The 18,337-nt window shown below is 34.1% G+C and overlaps 1 protein-coding gene across 7 annotated transcripts in view; it reads right to left on the bottom strand.

Annotated features, from left to right (window-relative positions):
• The window catches only part of LOC111512544 (protein fem-1 homolog CG6966), a 452,752-nt gene that overhangs the window by 212,076 nt on the left and 222,339 nt on the right, over positions 1 to 18,337 (bottom strand). The window contains exon 1 of one of the 7 annotated variants that reach the window (XM_074179258.1): positions 1,014 to 1,223. The exons of 4 other annotated variants lie outside the window; for them this stretch is intronic. In XM_074179258.1, coding sequence (XP_074035359.1) covers positions 1,014 to 1,127 — 114 coding nt within the window. In that variant the 5' untranslated portion in view covers positions 1,128 to 1,223. Of the gene's footprint in view, positions 1 to 1,013; positions 1,224 to 18,337 lie in introns of those variants that run through there. 2 more of the 7 variants (XM_074179252.1, XM_074179256.1) reach the window with 2 other exon arrangements.

The following is an 18,337-nucleotide window of genomic DNA, read 5'->3' on the forward strand; positions in this document are numbered from 1 at the left end:
TAACTATGTCAAGGACAACAACCGTCTGATGGATTGAGAAGTATTAAGTAGAACGTTACAGTATTCTGTAGTCTGCTATTTTCGTTACCAGTTGGTTTACAACTTTATTCTTGAAAAATGTGACATTTTGTTTCGCATAAATCAATTTTTTTCTCATTACGTTGATTTCTAAATATGAATGTACATTATAGATAATGTGATTCTCATCTCGGATATTATTAAAAAAAATGATGTACTGAGAGCCACATTGAATGAATACAATGTTGATCTTTTTTGGAGGTGTAGCTTAAGCCAATTGATCACCTCTACAGAAAAAATGATCATTCATTTCAGTTTTGGCAATCATAAATATAATAATTCCAATATTTTCTGAAGCTGAAGTTTTTCTGGCCAATGAAAATTTCTAGGAATCATATCATAGACTTCCTTTTTGAATTTTCACGTTTAATTTCTTTCCATTTCGTACTTCCAGACATTTTTGGAATGTTTACATCAAAATATTCGTGGCACTTTCTATATTTGGATAAAATTCTTTTCTCGATGCTTCGTCGTTTGCACATTACAATTTCATTACGGCCATTAAATAAACAACAGCTGTAAAATATACACACTTTTAGTGTATATATATATATATACATATATATATATATATATATATATATATATATATATATATATATATATATATATACATATATATATATATATATATATATATATATATATATATATATATATATATATATATATATATATATATTTAGATCACTCAATGGGGACATATTATAAGATTGAAACGGAAAAGGTTTCAATACCTATTTTCAGTGATTTCTCTATAGAATAGCCAAGTCACATCTGTTGACAATATTTTATATTGAAAACACAGCGATATACTTTTTGATAATGTTTGAAAAAATCTCAGTAGTGTTTTTTATTCAATGTATTTGTCAATAACAATGAAAAACTATCACTAGCTATGACAGTTTTAACTAGTTATATCTTGAAGTACTCACATTTTCCTTCTGTCGATTTTTTATTCTCTGATGGTTAATTATAATGAAAACTTTTCTTAAAACCGGCCATATACTCGAAAATAAAGGGAACGACCACAAAAGAACACTTGTCATCTGGAAGACTTTCTTCGGAGAGGTGAATTAGAATGTCAACATATTGTCCTCGAAGGTACGACAAATACGAACTACCAACCACGAACCAAGTAACAATGAACTGGCAAGCTGACTATAATCAACTCATCAAGCAGTAAGCAGTGTTGCCAATTTTAATTACCCGAATTACCATCAACTAATGTTCCTAGGTATTTACGTGTTACAAACAGTAATTCAATGTAGATGAAGCTTCCAATGAAATTAAGAAGAAGGAATTTTGTAAAAAAATTATCATTGCATATTTCATTCGAGAGAATAGCTGAATGCAAATCTATCAATTGAATATAAACTCAAGAGTCCATTAAGAGTGCAAATCTTTCCTTTCAACCGCAATCCCAATCCATCAAACATTTTCCCGTTAAATTTTAATTTTTTTTAAATAATATGTTGAACGGTAGGTACTGATTCGATTCTCAATTTCAGAAAGATGTCCATTCACCAGCTTACTCTCCAAGACAATGTTTAACAACTAAAATTTCAGTGCAGAAAAAATCAATAAATTTTGAAGCAGAACCCATGTAGGTATATTCAGTGTATCTATACCTTGAAATATGCTATGATAAGTCGCTGCAACAAAGATCCTCGAAGACGCTTGGGAGCATTATAATCCAGATAGATTCTAAATTCTAGTTGAAGTTCTGTATCATGAACACGTTAAGTTTCTTGAGAATAAAGCTTCAACTACAGTAATGTTTATAATGTTAAAAAATATGTGTTATTTGCAAAGAGAAAATATTGATACTATTTCGAAATCAAATCTGAAATTGGAAACGGAAGGTGAAATAAAACCACATAGAAGCCAGGACGTTTCACATTGGAGTTCCACTTGCAATATCATAAGTGGAGTAGGGCGAAAAGAAACTGAGCTGAAGGTGGACTTACTATCCGTTGAACAAATGAATCTTTATAATGAAGACTTTGGAAATGCCAAAAGATATGAAAACCTTGTTGAATATTGGAAATAATTCCCCATTACTAATCTTTTTGGTATATTTTTTCCGCAAATGTTATGACCACCCAGGGCCTTAAATTTTGGCGAGACTATTCTCAGTATACAGTTAATTTGAATCAAACGGATTAGAACTCAAAAATCCTGTTTAATTTGAAAGGGTTATCTTACTTCCGGTTTCCCTTTATCAGTATCAACTAGGTTGAGGAAATTGGGTAGTCAGTTTAAATTTCTTTTCGCTTCAGATTGTTGTTTCTCTGAACTTCGATTTGAGAATTTTTTCTGTTGTAGGTGCACCCTGTGTTGAACCGCAGTCAGGAAACCGAGTGTTGCAACATAGAAAAACAACGTCCCCATCGACGAAGGGGAGTCATTTCCAACCATCAACTTTTATGAATCTCCTGAGCAGTTTGGTTTCGTGGCTAAACCAGTACGCCCTTCAATCAAATTGTAATAGATACTGAATATAATAATTGTTGCGACACATTTAAGATTCACCGAAGGTATGAAATATACTATCTATCTACTCACCAGACAAGCATAAACATAAAGATCTACAAATTCTATGCCATGTCCATTTTGCAGATGAACATAAACAAAACCGAATGAATAAAGTCGAAATATCAAAATTTTGTCTCAAAAACGTCAGTGTTTTACATAATAAATCCATTTCCATTCTTAAGACTGAAGAAGAAACAGTCTGGAGGAGAAAATACTGAGAAATCGATTTTCTTGAAAACAGTTTTCATATGAACAGCTTTTTTCGAATTTGACAAAGAGGATTCGTTGCGTAGGGACAGACAGCGGAAAGCTACTTTATTTCATACTTCGTAGTGATGAAGAGAAAAAAGAAAAATTGGCAACGCAGCATTTTACAATGATCGTGGCACACTTACATATCAGTTATATTTTGCAACAAAGCTAAGCAGTTGGTCGGAAGTTTTGACTATTGGTAATTGTTAGTCTACGAATTTTGAAAAAAGGGTATGGAATAAAAAAACATTATGAAAATTCAAAGCAAACTGATATCTTATAAATGTGGCAGGTGATGGAAAAGTTAACTTCACTTGTAATTGTGAAATTATCCACAAAGTACACTGACAAAAAATATTGAATTATTTTTTCCTTTAATGTCTTTGTATACCTTTCAATATTTTCAAAAAACGCGCCTATTGATTGGCTTAGTACAACTACAAGATTGAGATATATATTATTCAACTTTTTTAACTAATTCATTGGCATGTTACATTATTTTTTCTATACTATTATATTCCAAATATGTTGAATCTTTTCAGACCATTAAAAAATATTCTCAACACATTCAAACAAACAAAATGTCCTATGAAAGTTCTTCTCTGGAGATCTACCCCAAGACTGCTATCTCAAAAATGAAAACTTATACGTAAAACAATACCAGTGCCATCGCAAACTATCATCATGACGCCTGTTTCATCGGTGTATGTGTGTGTGAGGCCACACCCATTTATTTTGTCAAGCGATAGTTTTATTTTTGCGATATCTTGAATGATATTTAGAATTGATTAGTGTGAAGGGCAATAATAATGCGTATGAAATGCTTGAATTGGGGAATGTATTTTTTTGATGATGATTAATAGATAACATTGTCATACATCCACCAATTCACTGAAAACATTAATTAGTTATACACATAAACCTTCATATTGAATCACTCTGGACCGGGAGATGGTGAAAGATTTTGGCAAGTCATTTCTTACAGCATGGCGCTTTTACAACTACTGGACCAAATTTTAGGGTATTTTGGACCGTCGGAATGGTATGGCGTGATGATTTTTGTGCAAGATTATTAAAAAATAATTGTTTGAAAAAAAAGAAATAAATTAAAAATTTCAAAAGAAAACATTTACAAAAATATGGCGGGCCTTAACTTCCACCGGAAAAGTATTGCAAATGGCGAGGGCGTTTTTTTTTTGTTAAAATACCGATAAATTGAAGAAATTTTGTGGAAAAAAATGTTTGACACCTCCGGATTTTCGAGCAATTTCAATTATCTATTCTGCAATTGCCTCCCGCGAACCACGATAATTTTTCTTTAACTTATTACGTATATAGACCCCCCTAAACGGGCCTAACTGAAGAAATTACTTACCATTATCTTCCACCATCTTTTGGTTTTCTCCGTCCATTGTAGAAAACCGTATGAAAATTCGTTAGTAGTTTTTAAATTTATCGCATTTCGACAGGCAGGTGGGCTGGCAGACAGGCTTTGTTTCACAATATGCAGTAATGTATTATTTTTTTTTTCATTTTTCAGTTTTTTTAATACATAAACTTGTTCATCTGTCAATATGTTCTTGCTTGCGTGCTCATGTACTAGAATTCAACATTTATTTTTGATTGGGTATCTATTATATCACTTGGAAATACTCGGCTATCTAATTGTCAAAGTTCAACATGATATCATGACAATTATTTTATCGTTATCAAGTATTCATTACTCTCCACAATGAATGAACTTTTTGTTGTTGCAGTTTTGGCATGAAGACAATTCTTTCTCATGATTTCTGAAAACCATTATTATCTATAACAGTTCGTACCACACGAATACCATTCCTATTTATCATTTTTACCCTCAAAGTGTGCTAGAATTTCTAAATGACTGGATCATGTTTGGTGTATATTACAGGTATTTCAACTAGCCTCAGATCTGACTTTCTGACTGTTGGATTCTGAGTGGTTTACAGAGACGTTCTCAGCAGCGTTTGGATGACTCCCAAATTTCAAAAATTTGAAACTTTTTTTTATTATTGATACGTTCTTTGAGTTCAAGGAAGATTTAGTTGCCTCATACTTTTGCGTGTAACATACACATCTGACAGTCTCACTTCATTATCTACAGTTGCAGTACTTTGAGTTTTGTTTATCAATTTCAATACGATTTTCGACAAAAATCAAATTGAAACATTCGTTTGAAGGTGGATGACAAAGTTTCATGGTAAATTTTATCAGTTCGAATTTCCATTGTGTATTATGATATATTATTTGAAATCCTAGAAAGAACAAATAAAATTGAAAATTGAAATGAAAGGCTGAAAATGGACAAAAATAAAACACAAACGTTTGTTTGAAGGTGGATGGCCTGAATGAAATTATAATCAAATGAAAAATCGAACAAAAATAAAAAAATAATAAAACGTTTAGATTGTTATCATTGGAATCATGGGTATATGGTAACGACGTCGCAAAGCAATACGCAATACGAAGCAATACGAAGAAAACGTTCGGTATTGTGGAAAAAACAATTCATTGCTTTTGCATTACGATAATGCGGCTGTTCACTCGTCATTGCCAGATCGTAATTTTTTTTCCAAAAACAACACCGAATACACGCCTCAGCCACCGTATTCTCCAGATTAGACTTTTTCCAATTCCCAAGATTGAGGACACCCATGAAAACCGAATTTCTGAAAGAGCTCAAGGACATACCAAAAAGTGCATATTAGAACTTCTTCGAGAGTTGGGAAAAACGCTAGAACAAGTGTATTATATCTGAGGGTGAATACTTTGAAGGAGATAAAATAGAAATTGATAACTGAATGAATATTTTTAAGAAAAATTAAAATTCATCTTATTTTTGAACATACAGCCTAGCCTACAATGCGCGATTTCACGCCCTCCTAACCTCTAAAGCCAATCAATTTTTTTACTAGAAGGAGGCGACACGTTCGATATTTCATGGATATATATCTTTATTTAAAATCATTTTATCAAATGTTGAAACTGACGTCGCTCATAGAAATACAATTGATTTTCATTACCCAAAATTTATAATTGTCATTATTATAATATTTCTGAGTTTGAAAAAATCAAACGGCGTGAGACGAGGTGATCTAGGAGGCTACTTCATAATAACTATCCTATTAATTCGCCGTCAGAAAAAAAATCGTTCAATAACTGGCAAACGGGAGCAGCTTTGTGTAGATGCCCCATCTTGATGGAACAACAATTGATTTGCTGTGATGTCAATTTTTCTAGTATTTCAGTTATCATGGTGCTATTTTTCCAGAATATTCCAGGTTATCTGGGTCGCTGGCTATAACTCAATCTCATACAAGAAAGTCTTAAGATATTTTGATAATCATCGTCCCCAATTTAACTGCTCCACAATCGTGTATTATCGCCTGCAAACATAGTTTCTCGGTTAGTTTACTGGTCTAGCTGACAAAGTTAAAATCAGTTTTTGGGAAAGAAAAGTTTTGGCTTTCTACTTCCCCATCACTATAAAATGTTGAAAACTCCCACATTTTTTGTATAAAGATGAAGGAGTAGAAAGCCAACACCTTTTTTGCCTAAAATTAATCTCTCCTAAAACCATACCCTTTTCAATTGAAACTACTTTCATATGATGAAAAAGTCTTCTCGAAACAACTACTTTCATATGAACTGTGAATGAATGAATGTGTAACGAATAATTCATTCCATTCATATATTTATAATACAACCTGTGGTATGGGACTTCACTTGCGTTGACACGGTCGCGGCTTCCCATCTAGCCGGAAGTTCAAAGTCTGCTGGAACTGCAGCATTGTCTGGCGAGAAATTGGAAAGAAAAAAATACCAAATTCTTGGTAACAACTATCTGTTCTATCCAGTAGCGGTTGAAACTTTTGGTGTTTATGGCCCGGATTCTCTGTTATTCGTTCATGAACTCTGAAGGAGAATAGGCCAGGCAATCAAAGATCACCGTTCTACCTCTTTTTTGATAGAAAGAATCAGTATTGCTATTCAACGTGGCAATGCTGCTTTGGTCCTTGAAACTATTCCTCCTCCACATAATTTTGATGAGATCATGCATTGCCCTAATTTCTGTACGGAACTGAAATATCTTCGAAACAAGCCGAGATATGTGGATATTCATCAGTCTCCTATCAAGGTTAATTCACAAGTGATTGATCCACCTTCTTCTTTTTTAGTGCGGTCAGTGGACTCAGGTCATTCTTGCCCCCCAAATATGAGTTACAGTCCTCGTAGTTCTGGTTTCCTTTCAGTGGAAGAGCTTCATGAAGCAAGATCCGAATTGATCCCTCTACGAAACCCTTCTTCACTTGGAAGGATCGATTGCAGCTTGAGAAATGGTTCTTATGGAGATTCTGTGAAACGTGTTCTTCCTTACGAATCAGTAGAGTTGTCCTGAAAATCTAGAGAAGAAAATTGGATTGGATAATTTAGGAGAAACATTTGCTACATGAATAGCATTTTACAAGTATTGTTCATGACGAAGAATTTCAAGAACGAAGTTTTAATGATGAACGAGAACGGGAATGTTTCCTGCAGTTTCGTTAGAATGTATCATCTTTCCCTCCAACCGATTTCCTGGAGTCTTTGAAGTCCACTAGATACTCGTTAGGACAACAAGAGGATTGTTCCGAATTCTTGGGGTTCTTGTTGAATACTCTTTGTGAGCAAAACAATAGCAAAATCAATACTCCTGACCGCTCTGGATTGAATCATTCCGTACAGTGCATCTCGTCTTGTGTTTGTAAATCTTTTGCTGGAAAAATCCTCACTTGTTTACTTTGTAGTAAATGTTCAAGAGGTAGCGAAAACTTATGTGAATTTCTGAAACTTCATCTAGCTTTTTCTAATATGTCTAATAACCAGTCCGTGCAAAGCTTATTATTAAATCATGTGAAAATGGAATTTCTAACAGGTGACCAGTCAATCCACCAGTCAATCTAATGATAACACTGATGATCTTCGAACAAGACTCAACCTCTAACGGAAGCAAGAAACTTTTTGGAAGTTTCGAAATAGATGAACATTTCAATCTAATAGATCACTATTATAATATTCATGCAGTTATTGTTCACTGTGGTTCTGGCGGTGAATTTGATCATTATTACGCCTTGGTCAAAGACGAAACGGACTGGTTTAAGTTTGACGATAGTCCTGTCACGAAGTGTCCTGGTGATACATTGAATCTATTGGAGCCTCTGGAGACACCCTAAATTTTGTTTTATAAGAGAGAGGACATTGGTAGATCAAGATCTTCAGATGATGTGGTGCTGCAGGTTTTTTCCGGTTTTCCTGCAGCTGAAGAAGCAAATGCGCCACTGGAATCAATGAAGTCGCCCCGGAGCGCCAATTAATTTTTATTGTTGTTTTTATTTTTATCGTTGTTTTAATAAAAATACACAACCTTCGAAATACGAATAGATTATTCCCCACAATTTCGATCATTTGCATACTCCCTAATACGAGATATGAGCCACTGCCGGCTATATCTGAAAACGAAAACCGAAAGGAATAAATTTCGAAAGCGAAATTTTGAAAAATCAAATCAAATCAAAATATACTTTTTCGTCAGAAGATTTTGTATCCCATCGAAAAAGATTTGTAGGTACAAATATAAGCATAACTATTGGTGTATAGATGAAAACTGGCAATTAATAAAGGTTTGAATAAAACAGGTACAAATACAATGAAAATATTTTCTTATTAGTCAATGGGCTATGGTTGAAGACTGGCAGTAAACAATTCTAAAGCAAATGGAACTTCAAACGTTCAAGCCAGTCTCTATATACCTACACAGTAGGTTTAATGGACTGACGCCTATCAGAAAACAACTACTCCCCTGGCTAATACCACGAAGGGCGTTGGATTATATCAGACAGGCGTCAGTGCAGGAATCTTCACAGAAAATGTCTTGCATATGCAATTGGCAATACAACTGAAAGAGTCGACCTTCAATTATGGAACGGGCACACTTGCAGACCGGTTTCGGGCTTATTAGCCACTCATCAGTGCAAGATAGTGACCATCATCGACCTAAAATCAATGATATTCCACAATTGAAAATCGGAATTCTTTCAGAGTATTTCATTCCTCTTCCGAAGTTGGAGCGAACTGCCAGTCTTCAAGCATAGCCCATTGACTAATAAGAAAGTTTTTCTTCCTTATTCAGAGGAATCGGGCAAATTACGAATATGCAGTTGGTTAGTACCTCGTCGACTAGATGGAGTGACATTTTTGATGTTCGTTAAGAAATCATTCAATCGTTCATTCACTAATTTTTCAATAATTTTCGCTAAGGTTGGAATTAGAGAAATGGGCCGCAGATTGGAGGATTGTGCAAATCACCACCTTTTTGTAGGGGAATAACAATTGAAGTCTTAAAAAAAAGGAGGGAATGAGCCAGTTTCGAAGGAGGCATTAATGAGATTAACTAAAGTTTCCAATGTATTGTCTGGTAGATTCAAAAGTATTTTTACCGAAATCTCATCATACCCAGCGGTATTTTTATTTCTGATGTCGTTGTCATACTGTTACTACTCAACTCTGGGGATACAGATCTGTTTCCCCTGTTCAATAAATATCAATTTTTAAAAAGTTATTTTTCTCAAGTGAGTTATAACAAAATTGGCGCAGTCGGTAGGATCCTTCAACACTATACGAAACAAGGAACAGCCTAACCGATAGTGGTGGATCCTAATCCTTCAAGGAAGAACCAACAACCCCAAGCCACAGGACCATAGCAGGACGGTCTCTTCAACGGTAGAAGAACAAGCGCACGCTAACTTCGCCGGAGCAACGCTAGTGAAGCCGGATTTCATCCTCCATGGACATCCTTTGGTAAGGAACAAACAAAGAATCATCTCGATTTTTAATATAATTGAATATTTCTATTCTTGTGTGTACTGTTCTATTTTCAAAAATGCCCAACACAAATGCTTCACCCAGTGCACCCCCACTTGAACCCTATAAATTGAGTGAATTTTTTTCAATTGTCCCAGAATATGACGGTGATCAAATTTTTCTTAATACGTTCATAAGTGCGTGTAATACCGCTTACCGCATGGCAATTCAAGACCAAAGAATTTTACTTATTTTACATATCAAAAACAAACTCAGAGGTAAAGCAGCAGAATTAATAAGTTCTCGCAACCCAGAAACTTGGGAAGAAATTAAAATATTGCTAAACCAATATTTTGGTGATTCTCGAGATTTAGCCTCTTTAATTCAAGACCTGCAGAGAATTTTCCAAATGCCAAATGAGTCTCCTCTTGTTTTTATTAACAGACTTCAAACTCATAATGCAAAAATGCATGCGGCTATACAAAAACAACCGCTCACCGCAGAAGAAAAACAAGCCCAACAAAATCTTATCGAAACCATGACGCTAAACTCGCTATTAGCAGGTTTAGAGCCAACAATCGGACAAATAGTAACAGCAGGAAATCCACCCTCAATGCTCGAAGCTGTCCAGAGAATTAAGAGAGAATTACAACTCTCTTACTTCCAACAACAGAAACTCAATAAAAATATGAATCTTAACCAATACAAAAAACCACAAAACCCTACACAACAAAAATTTTGTAATCTCTGTAAACGACAGGGACACCTCCAAACCGAGTGTAGAGTCAGACAGATTCCCCAACAAAATTTTCAAAAACCCATGTTCCAACAAAATCCATCGAGCCAACAAAATTTTCAAAAAACAAATTTTCAAACGCAAGGTGTCAGACCTAATCAACCCGCATCAAATCAAAATCTAAATAGGCCATCGTTAATTAAACAAAACCCAAACCAACAAAGACCATCGGCTATACAACCCAATCCTTATTTTAATCGAACAAATACTCAAAGAGCACATTATCTCAATCAAGGCATAGATAGTTATCAAGAAAATTTTAATGAACTTTCTGAAAACCCCTACGAATACGAAGACTATGCAGCCAGTTTTCCAACATATCAAAATTTTCATGAAAACCCGAACGTTGACTCTGTTGATTACCCGCAAAATCAATTCAATCAGGATTTTCAATTTGGCTCAACAGCAGCAGACCCTCCTCCTATCGACCCAACGTCAGAAATTCAGACCCAAATACAAACATTGAATTTGGATTCCAACCTGAATTTTCCAGAGCAGAAATTCGTATAGAAAAATCATTTATGCTTAATTCAAAAAATTTATATTATATCATGGATGCCACAAAAACATTCAAAATTCTAATAGATAGTGGAGCCGGAATTTCAGTATTTAAACCCAAAACTGTCGAAAAATATAGAAATCGCTCACCAGAAAATGTTATGATTCAAGGTATTACTAACGAAAGAATTCAAATAACCGAATCAGTACTGGTGCCCTTTTCAGACACTGACCCCCACAAAATCTACATACACAATCTTGACATAGACTTTGACGGACTTCTCGGAGCTGATTTTTTGGAACACTATCATTGTGTTGTTGATTTTCAAAACAAACAATTAATAACTGATTTCAAAACCATACCTCTTTTCAAAGTGATAGACTCGAATAATGTACCAGAGTCTTCCCAAAATTGTCAAAATTCAGAAAAGAAACACCAAGTTACGTTGGACCCAGAAACATCAACCGCAGAACTTGACGATATTTTTGAATACGACCCTGACAATTATGCTTTTGAAAGTAAATTTGACTACTACCAATATTTAAAAGACGAAATTCCAAATACTATAGAAATCGAACCTCGGACAGAAGGAATTTTTAAATTAAAATGTCATCTCTCAAATACTGATGCTATACTGGTAGCTCAGAATAAAGAAAATGTTCGTTTGCCAAACGCCTTAGTAAAAGTAAATGAAAAAGGAGAATTTTTCACTTCAATTATAAATTCAAACGCTATACCTAAAGTAGTAGAATTTTATAATCTGGATATTGAACCAATTCAAAATTTTTCCTTGAACCCCATAAACGAAACAAAAATCGAAAAAAATTATGTAGATAGGGAATTTGAAATAAAAAAACAATTAAGATTAGATCATTTGAACGAAGAAGAATCCGAAATAATTACGCAAACTTGCTTGGAATTTTCAGACATCTTTTATTTGGAAGGTGATCGACTCACATTCACAAATGAAATAAAACATTCAATCGACACGAAAGATGCAAAACCGGTCTTTACCAAATCATATCGCTACCCTCAAATTCATAAAGAGGAAGTGAAACGACAAATAAACAAAATGCTAGAAGATGGAATTATACGTCCTTCTATTTCTCCCTGGTCATCTCCAGTTTGGGTTGTACCAAAGAAAATAGATGCATCAGGAAAACAAAAATGGCGTGTAGTTGTCGACTATAGGAAGTTAAATGAGCTTACTGTAGATGACAAATACCCTCTTCCAATGATATCGGACCTTCTGGACCAACTTGGCAAATGTCAATACTTCACCACCTTGGACCTTGCTTCTGGTTTCCACCAGATCGAAATCGATGACAAGGACATTCCCAAAACAGCATTTTCGGTAGAAAATGGCCATTACGAATTTCTTAGGATGAGTTTTGGCCTCAAGAATGCTCCATCAACATTTCAAAGGGTGATGGATAACATTCTTCTCGGAATCCAGAATGAGCGATGTCTTGTCTATATGGACGACATCATCATTTATTCCCCTACCATTCATGAGCACATTTCCAGACTAAAAGAAGTATTTAAAAGACTCCGCCAAGCCAATCTCAAAATCCAACCAGATAAATGTGAATTTCTTAGAAAGGAAGTAGCATATCTTGGACACGTAATAACCAAAGACGGAGTAAAACCAAATCCCGACAAAGTCGATTGTATAATAAATTTCCCAGAACCTCAAAACCAGAAAAGTATAAAATCATTCCTAGGATTAGCCGGATACTATAGAAAATTTATCCCAAATTTTGCTAAAATATCAAAACCCCTCACGAAACTACTTCAAAAAGACACACCTTTCATTTTTAATGATGAATGTAGAAAATCATTCGAAGAATTAAAACAAGCACTTGTTTCAACCCCAATTCTAATATACCCAAATTTCGAAGACACATTTCTTTTAACTACAGACGCAAGCGCATACGCTATCGGAGCCGTATTATCCCAAGGCCCTATTGGCAAGGACCTACCTATTGCATACGCATCGCGAACTCTCTGTTCCGCAGAATCAAAGTATTCCACGATTGAACGAGAGCTATTGGCAATAGTATGGGCAGTTAAGCATTTTAGGCCCTACCTTTTCGGTAGAAAATTTAAACTAATTACGGACCATAGACCCCTAACTTGGCTATTTTCCATAAAAGATCCAGGAAGTAGACTCGCAAGATGGCGTTTAAAGCTTGAAGAATACGACTATGAAATTATATATAAACCCGGAAGAATAAATAAAAACGCTGACGCACTTTCAAGAATCAAAGTTGATTCCACAAAAGCCTGTCTCGTTTTTAATACAAAACTAATACCTTCAGGTACCTTCATTTTGCCAACAAATGAAGAACTAGATCTTGAAATAATCCAAGATCCGGTACAAGAACCAGAGGAATCCGAAGGAAACCCTGAAAACCCTGAAAATATTGAAAACCCTGAAAACCCCGAAAACCGTGAAGGCGATCAATCAGAATATACACCAGAACAGATAACCGAAGAGTTCACAACATTCGTAAATTTATACAAAACAACATCTCTGATTGATTATTCAAAAGTCGAGTATTCCAATTGCCAATTTCTCGATAAAGAAAATAAAAACATTCTAATATTCCCTAGACAAAAGGAATTGAAAGACTTTCACTATAAAATCTTTGAGGATATTCTTGAAGAAGATTACGAATTCAGAAATCTCAAAATAAATATTGTATCAAGCAAAACAATAAAAAACAGAAAATATTATATAGTTCCTCTCACTTATGATCCAGAATCGGTGATTGAACACTTGTTTCTCACCCTGTATAGAAGTCAAAATGATTTAGATCCCTCTAAAGTATATTGCATTGAAACTAATCCTGAACTTCCCATTTTAGAAATTCTATGTTTTATTTTTGCTCAAAAGGATATAAAATTCAAAATATGCAATAACATCATTACCACTCCGGATAAAGATCAAATCCCAATCATAATTGATCAAAATCATAACGGAAAAAGTAATTTACATCGAGGTATCAATGAAACAATTCGTAGAATACGTGAAAAATATAATTGGCAAGGACTCAACAAAGATGTTGAAAATTTCATAAAAGCTTGTGATGTTTGTCAAAAAATAAAAATCTGTCGAAAAAATTTAAACAACCCATTAGTCATAACCGAAACGCCTAAAACAGCTTTCGAAAGAATAAACATTGACGTAGTTGAAATCCCAACGAAAAATTACGCATTGAGTATACGTGACGAACTGACAAAATTCACACAAGTGTATCCAATCCCAGACAAAACAGCAAAAAATATTTCAGATACCCTACTTTTATTTTTCCAGCACTATGGAACCCCATTACGAATCCATTGTGATTATGGTCGAGAATTCGATAATGCCCTTCTAAGAGACCTTTGTACCCTTTTTGATATAAAGCTAACATATTCTAGTGTCAATCATCCCCAATCCAACGGATCTGTGGAAAGATTCCATGCAACATTATTAGAAATGATTAGAGCCCATCTGGCTGAACACCCAGATGATCACCCTTTTAATCTATTACCATTCGCGGTAATATGTTATAATAACTCTGAGAACAAATCTCATGGATTTACACCCCATGAATTAGTTTTCGGACACACGGCAAGCAGGCCTCCAGAAAAACTATATAATCAAGAACAACTTATTACAAAATACGTGAGAGACCTAAATAATAGACTCTCTCATTATTACAAAGTCGCACGAGAAAAAATCGAAAGGAAAAAGGAGAAAGCTAAAATCCGTTTCGACAGAAATATTTCTGGAGAAAAACCCAATTACAAAGTAGGCGATAAAGTTTACGTTAAGGAATCGCAAATAAAAGACAAATTGCAAAATAAATTCAACGGCCCATTCATAATTGAACAACTCTTTCAAAACTCAGCAATACTTCTAAATGTGCAAACAAATCAAAGAACAAAAGTGAACTTTGATAGGATGAAACCGTATAATGAAAATTAAATTTATTTTCAGGTCACTCCTACTGCTCGGAACAGTAGCGTTCCCTGTAACCAGTCCATACAAAATCGAAACAATCAACAATACCGTAGGCGTATATTATCATGAAAAAGGTAATATTATTCTTACGAACGACAAATGGACGCTACTCGTCAGTAAAAACATTTCCCAAATCAAAGAAGCCTTTGATAACAACGTTAAGATTCTAGATTCATTAATCGGCATGACCTCGATTTACGGTCAAAGCATGAGCACATTTCGCTCTGAAGTCAAAACGCACACCGGGCTTATCTTACAACTAGCTCAAGCGTTGAGAGATAAGTTTCGTGAAATTGCAATGGATGCAAAACACCCTAGACGAAATAAACGTGGTCTCATAAATGGCATTGGATCTATTTTTAAATCAATTACTGGAAATCTTGACGCTTCAGATGGCGAATTTTATACAAACTCAATAAACAGGCTAAATAACGATGAACATCAATTAGAGAATTTATTAAAAAATCAAATTTCCGTTACCGTAATTCAAAATTTCAATACAACAATAAGAAAACTGCAAATTGATGAAAAAACATTTAATGAAGACATTCGAGTCATAGAAAAGTCAATAACAGAACTGAACGACAGAATAGCACAAGTGGAAGCAAAATTGAAATTTATAGAAATTTGTGAAAAACTTATGGAAAGCTTTTTATTTATTCAAGAAAACGTTGATGACGCCTTGGATTCAATCACATTTGCAAGATTGAATATTATTCACTCGTCAATCATAACACCTGATCATTTAATAAATGCACTACTAGAAATTTCTCAAAATTTAAGAAGAAATAACCTTCCTCTCCAACCAAAATTGGACAAAATAGCTCAATATCTCGAAATAATCGAACTAGAAGCTTTTCAAACTGAGCACAACCTAATATTTGTACTCAAAATCCCATTGACTGAACCTCCAATTTATACCCTATATCATGTGTACCCCATTCCAATATTTGATGATAGAACAGGGCTACATCATATTTTGCAAATTTCACAACAATATATCGCGAAAGACGATGACTCTTTAATGTTCATACCAATCACGGATATGAGTGCGTGTAAGACATTGACATTCCAAACTAAACTGTGTTACAATATGTTCGCATATCCGATTGACCAAAACTCAATTTGTGAAGCCCAAATTTTCAAGTACACGAAAAACGTTCCAACCAACTGTCAGAGCTCCTTATTTTTCAGTCAGAATTATAAGGTGCACAAAATTGAAACGAACCTATGGCTAGTGATACTCTCGGAACCTTTACAAGTGACTATAAATTGTCCCGAAAAGAAAGTGAAAACGGAATTAATAAATAAAAACTCTCTCATAACCCTTGAAACGGAATGCAGTGCCTTTATTGGAATAACAAAAATTCAAGCTGATTCCAGATTTTCGAAATATTCAAATATCTCGTATGGATCACATCCAGTCTTAATACCATACGAATGTTGCAATAACCTACCGGACAAATCAAGTATTCCAAAACTGAAGCCATTGAAATTGAACGATTTGAATGTCGATGATTTGGAAATTGCCAAACACAAACTTGATTCATATTCTAAAACCTTGGATGATTTAATAAATCAACCATATGTAACCAAACATATTTCTTGGTTTACATACTTCACCATTACGCTAATTATTGTGCTAATAATTCTCTACACCTTTTGTAAATGCAGAAGAAGACGTCGCAGCAGCCTAGCAATTGCAGATGTCAACAACCCACCACCGCCTCCAAGACCCTTCAGGCCTTTTAAGCGTTTTACAAGTATGTTCCCAAGAAGAAGACCTAGCCTTCAAGATGAGATTCCCGAGGACGAGGAAATCACATTAGACGATTACTAATATATTTTTTATACTTTACAGCCCAAAAGTTGCTTCATAAGGAACCAACTTTTTTTGGTAAAGGGGAGTTGTTATATGCCCATGGCTGACCTCTACCATTCATCTCCAAGGTGACCATCTCAAGAACATAGCTGAATCAACATCCGGCACCTACGCAGTTCCAGAAAGATCTCAGGCGCCGTTTACTGTTCTTTGTTCACCCAGACGCTTACTTCATGATATTTTTTCATATAAAAAACGTCCTGCGTGGCGTAATAGTTAGTTGTATTCTAGTTGTCATACTGTTACTACTCAACTCTGGGGATACAGATCTGTTTCCCCTGTTCAATAAATATCAATTTTTAAAAAGTTATTTTTCTCAAGGGAGTTATAACATATATATATATATATATATATATATATATATATATATATATATATATATATTTTATCGAGTGTGTATGATACAAATCAAGAACGAAATAATTCGTGGCTTTCTACTTCCCCATCACTAAAAAATGTTGAAAACTCCCACTTTTTTTGTATAAAGATGGAGGAGTAGAAAGCCAACACCTTTTTTGCCTAAAATTAATCTCTCCTAAAACCATACCCTTTTCAATTGAAACTACTTTCATATGATGAAAAAGTCTTTTCGAAACAACTACTTTCATATGAACTGTGAATGAATGAATGAATGAAAATCAATACATATTCTTGTCGGAAATTTAACGATCTAAAAAAAAGGTCTGAGATGATTTTTTGCAAAGTTGACTCGTTTAAAAGTTATTCGAGGTTAAAATCCAACCTCAAATAGTTGAGGATAACTTTTACAATTTCTTATACTCTACCACAAAATAATATATATATATATATATATATATATATATATATATATATATATATATATATATATATATATATATATATATATATAGATAGATAGATAGAGATTTTATCGAGTGTGTATGATACAAATCAAGAACGAAATAATTCGTGGACACAACACTCAAAAAAAAGGGGGGCAAACCGCGGACACCGTGTTTCTGGCTATTGGCCTCACCAGCGCGGTGCAGCCGCGCTGGTGAGGCCAATAGCCTCATTCAGAATTTTCCCACTTGACATTGTCAGCTAAAAAATTTTTATCAACTGTCATTATTTAATGTTTTTCTATCTGTTTTTGAACCATTTTATATTTTATTCTCACGTTAGTTATATATATATATATATATATATATATATATATATATATATATATATATATATATATATATATATATATATATATATATATATATATATATATATATATATATATATACAAAACTAGGAAAATATCTTTGGGTTATTATTATCATCTTCAAGGAAAAGCTACAAAATTTGTATAATGGTGATACAATATAAAAATTATTATGAAAGATCTCAAACTTACTGTTAGTGAGGTTGGCCGTATCGAAAAAAATGTTACATTTACACAATTGAAAC

This window comes from Leptinotarsa decemlineata, unplaced genomic scaffold (genome assembly GCF_025532065.1).
Source record: "Leptinotarsa decemlineata unplaced genomic scaffold, Ldec_3_MD MMD2_tig00004839_RagTag_RagTag, whole genome shotgun sequence".
NCBI classification, from domain to species: Eukaryota; Metazoa; Arthropoda; class Insecta; order Coleoptera; family Chrysomelidae; genus Leptinotarsa; species Leptinotarsa decemlineata.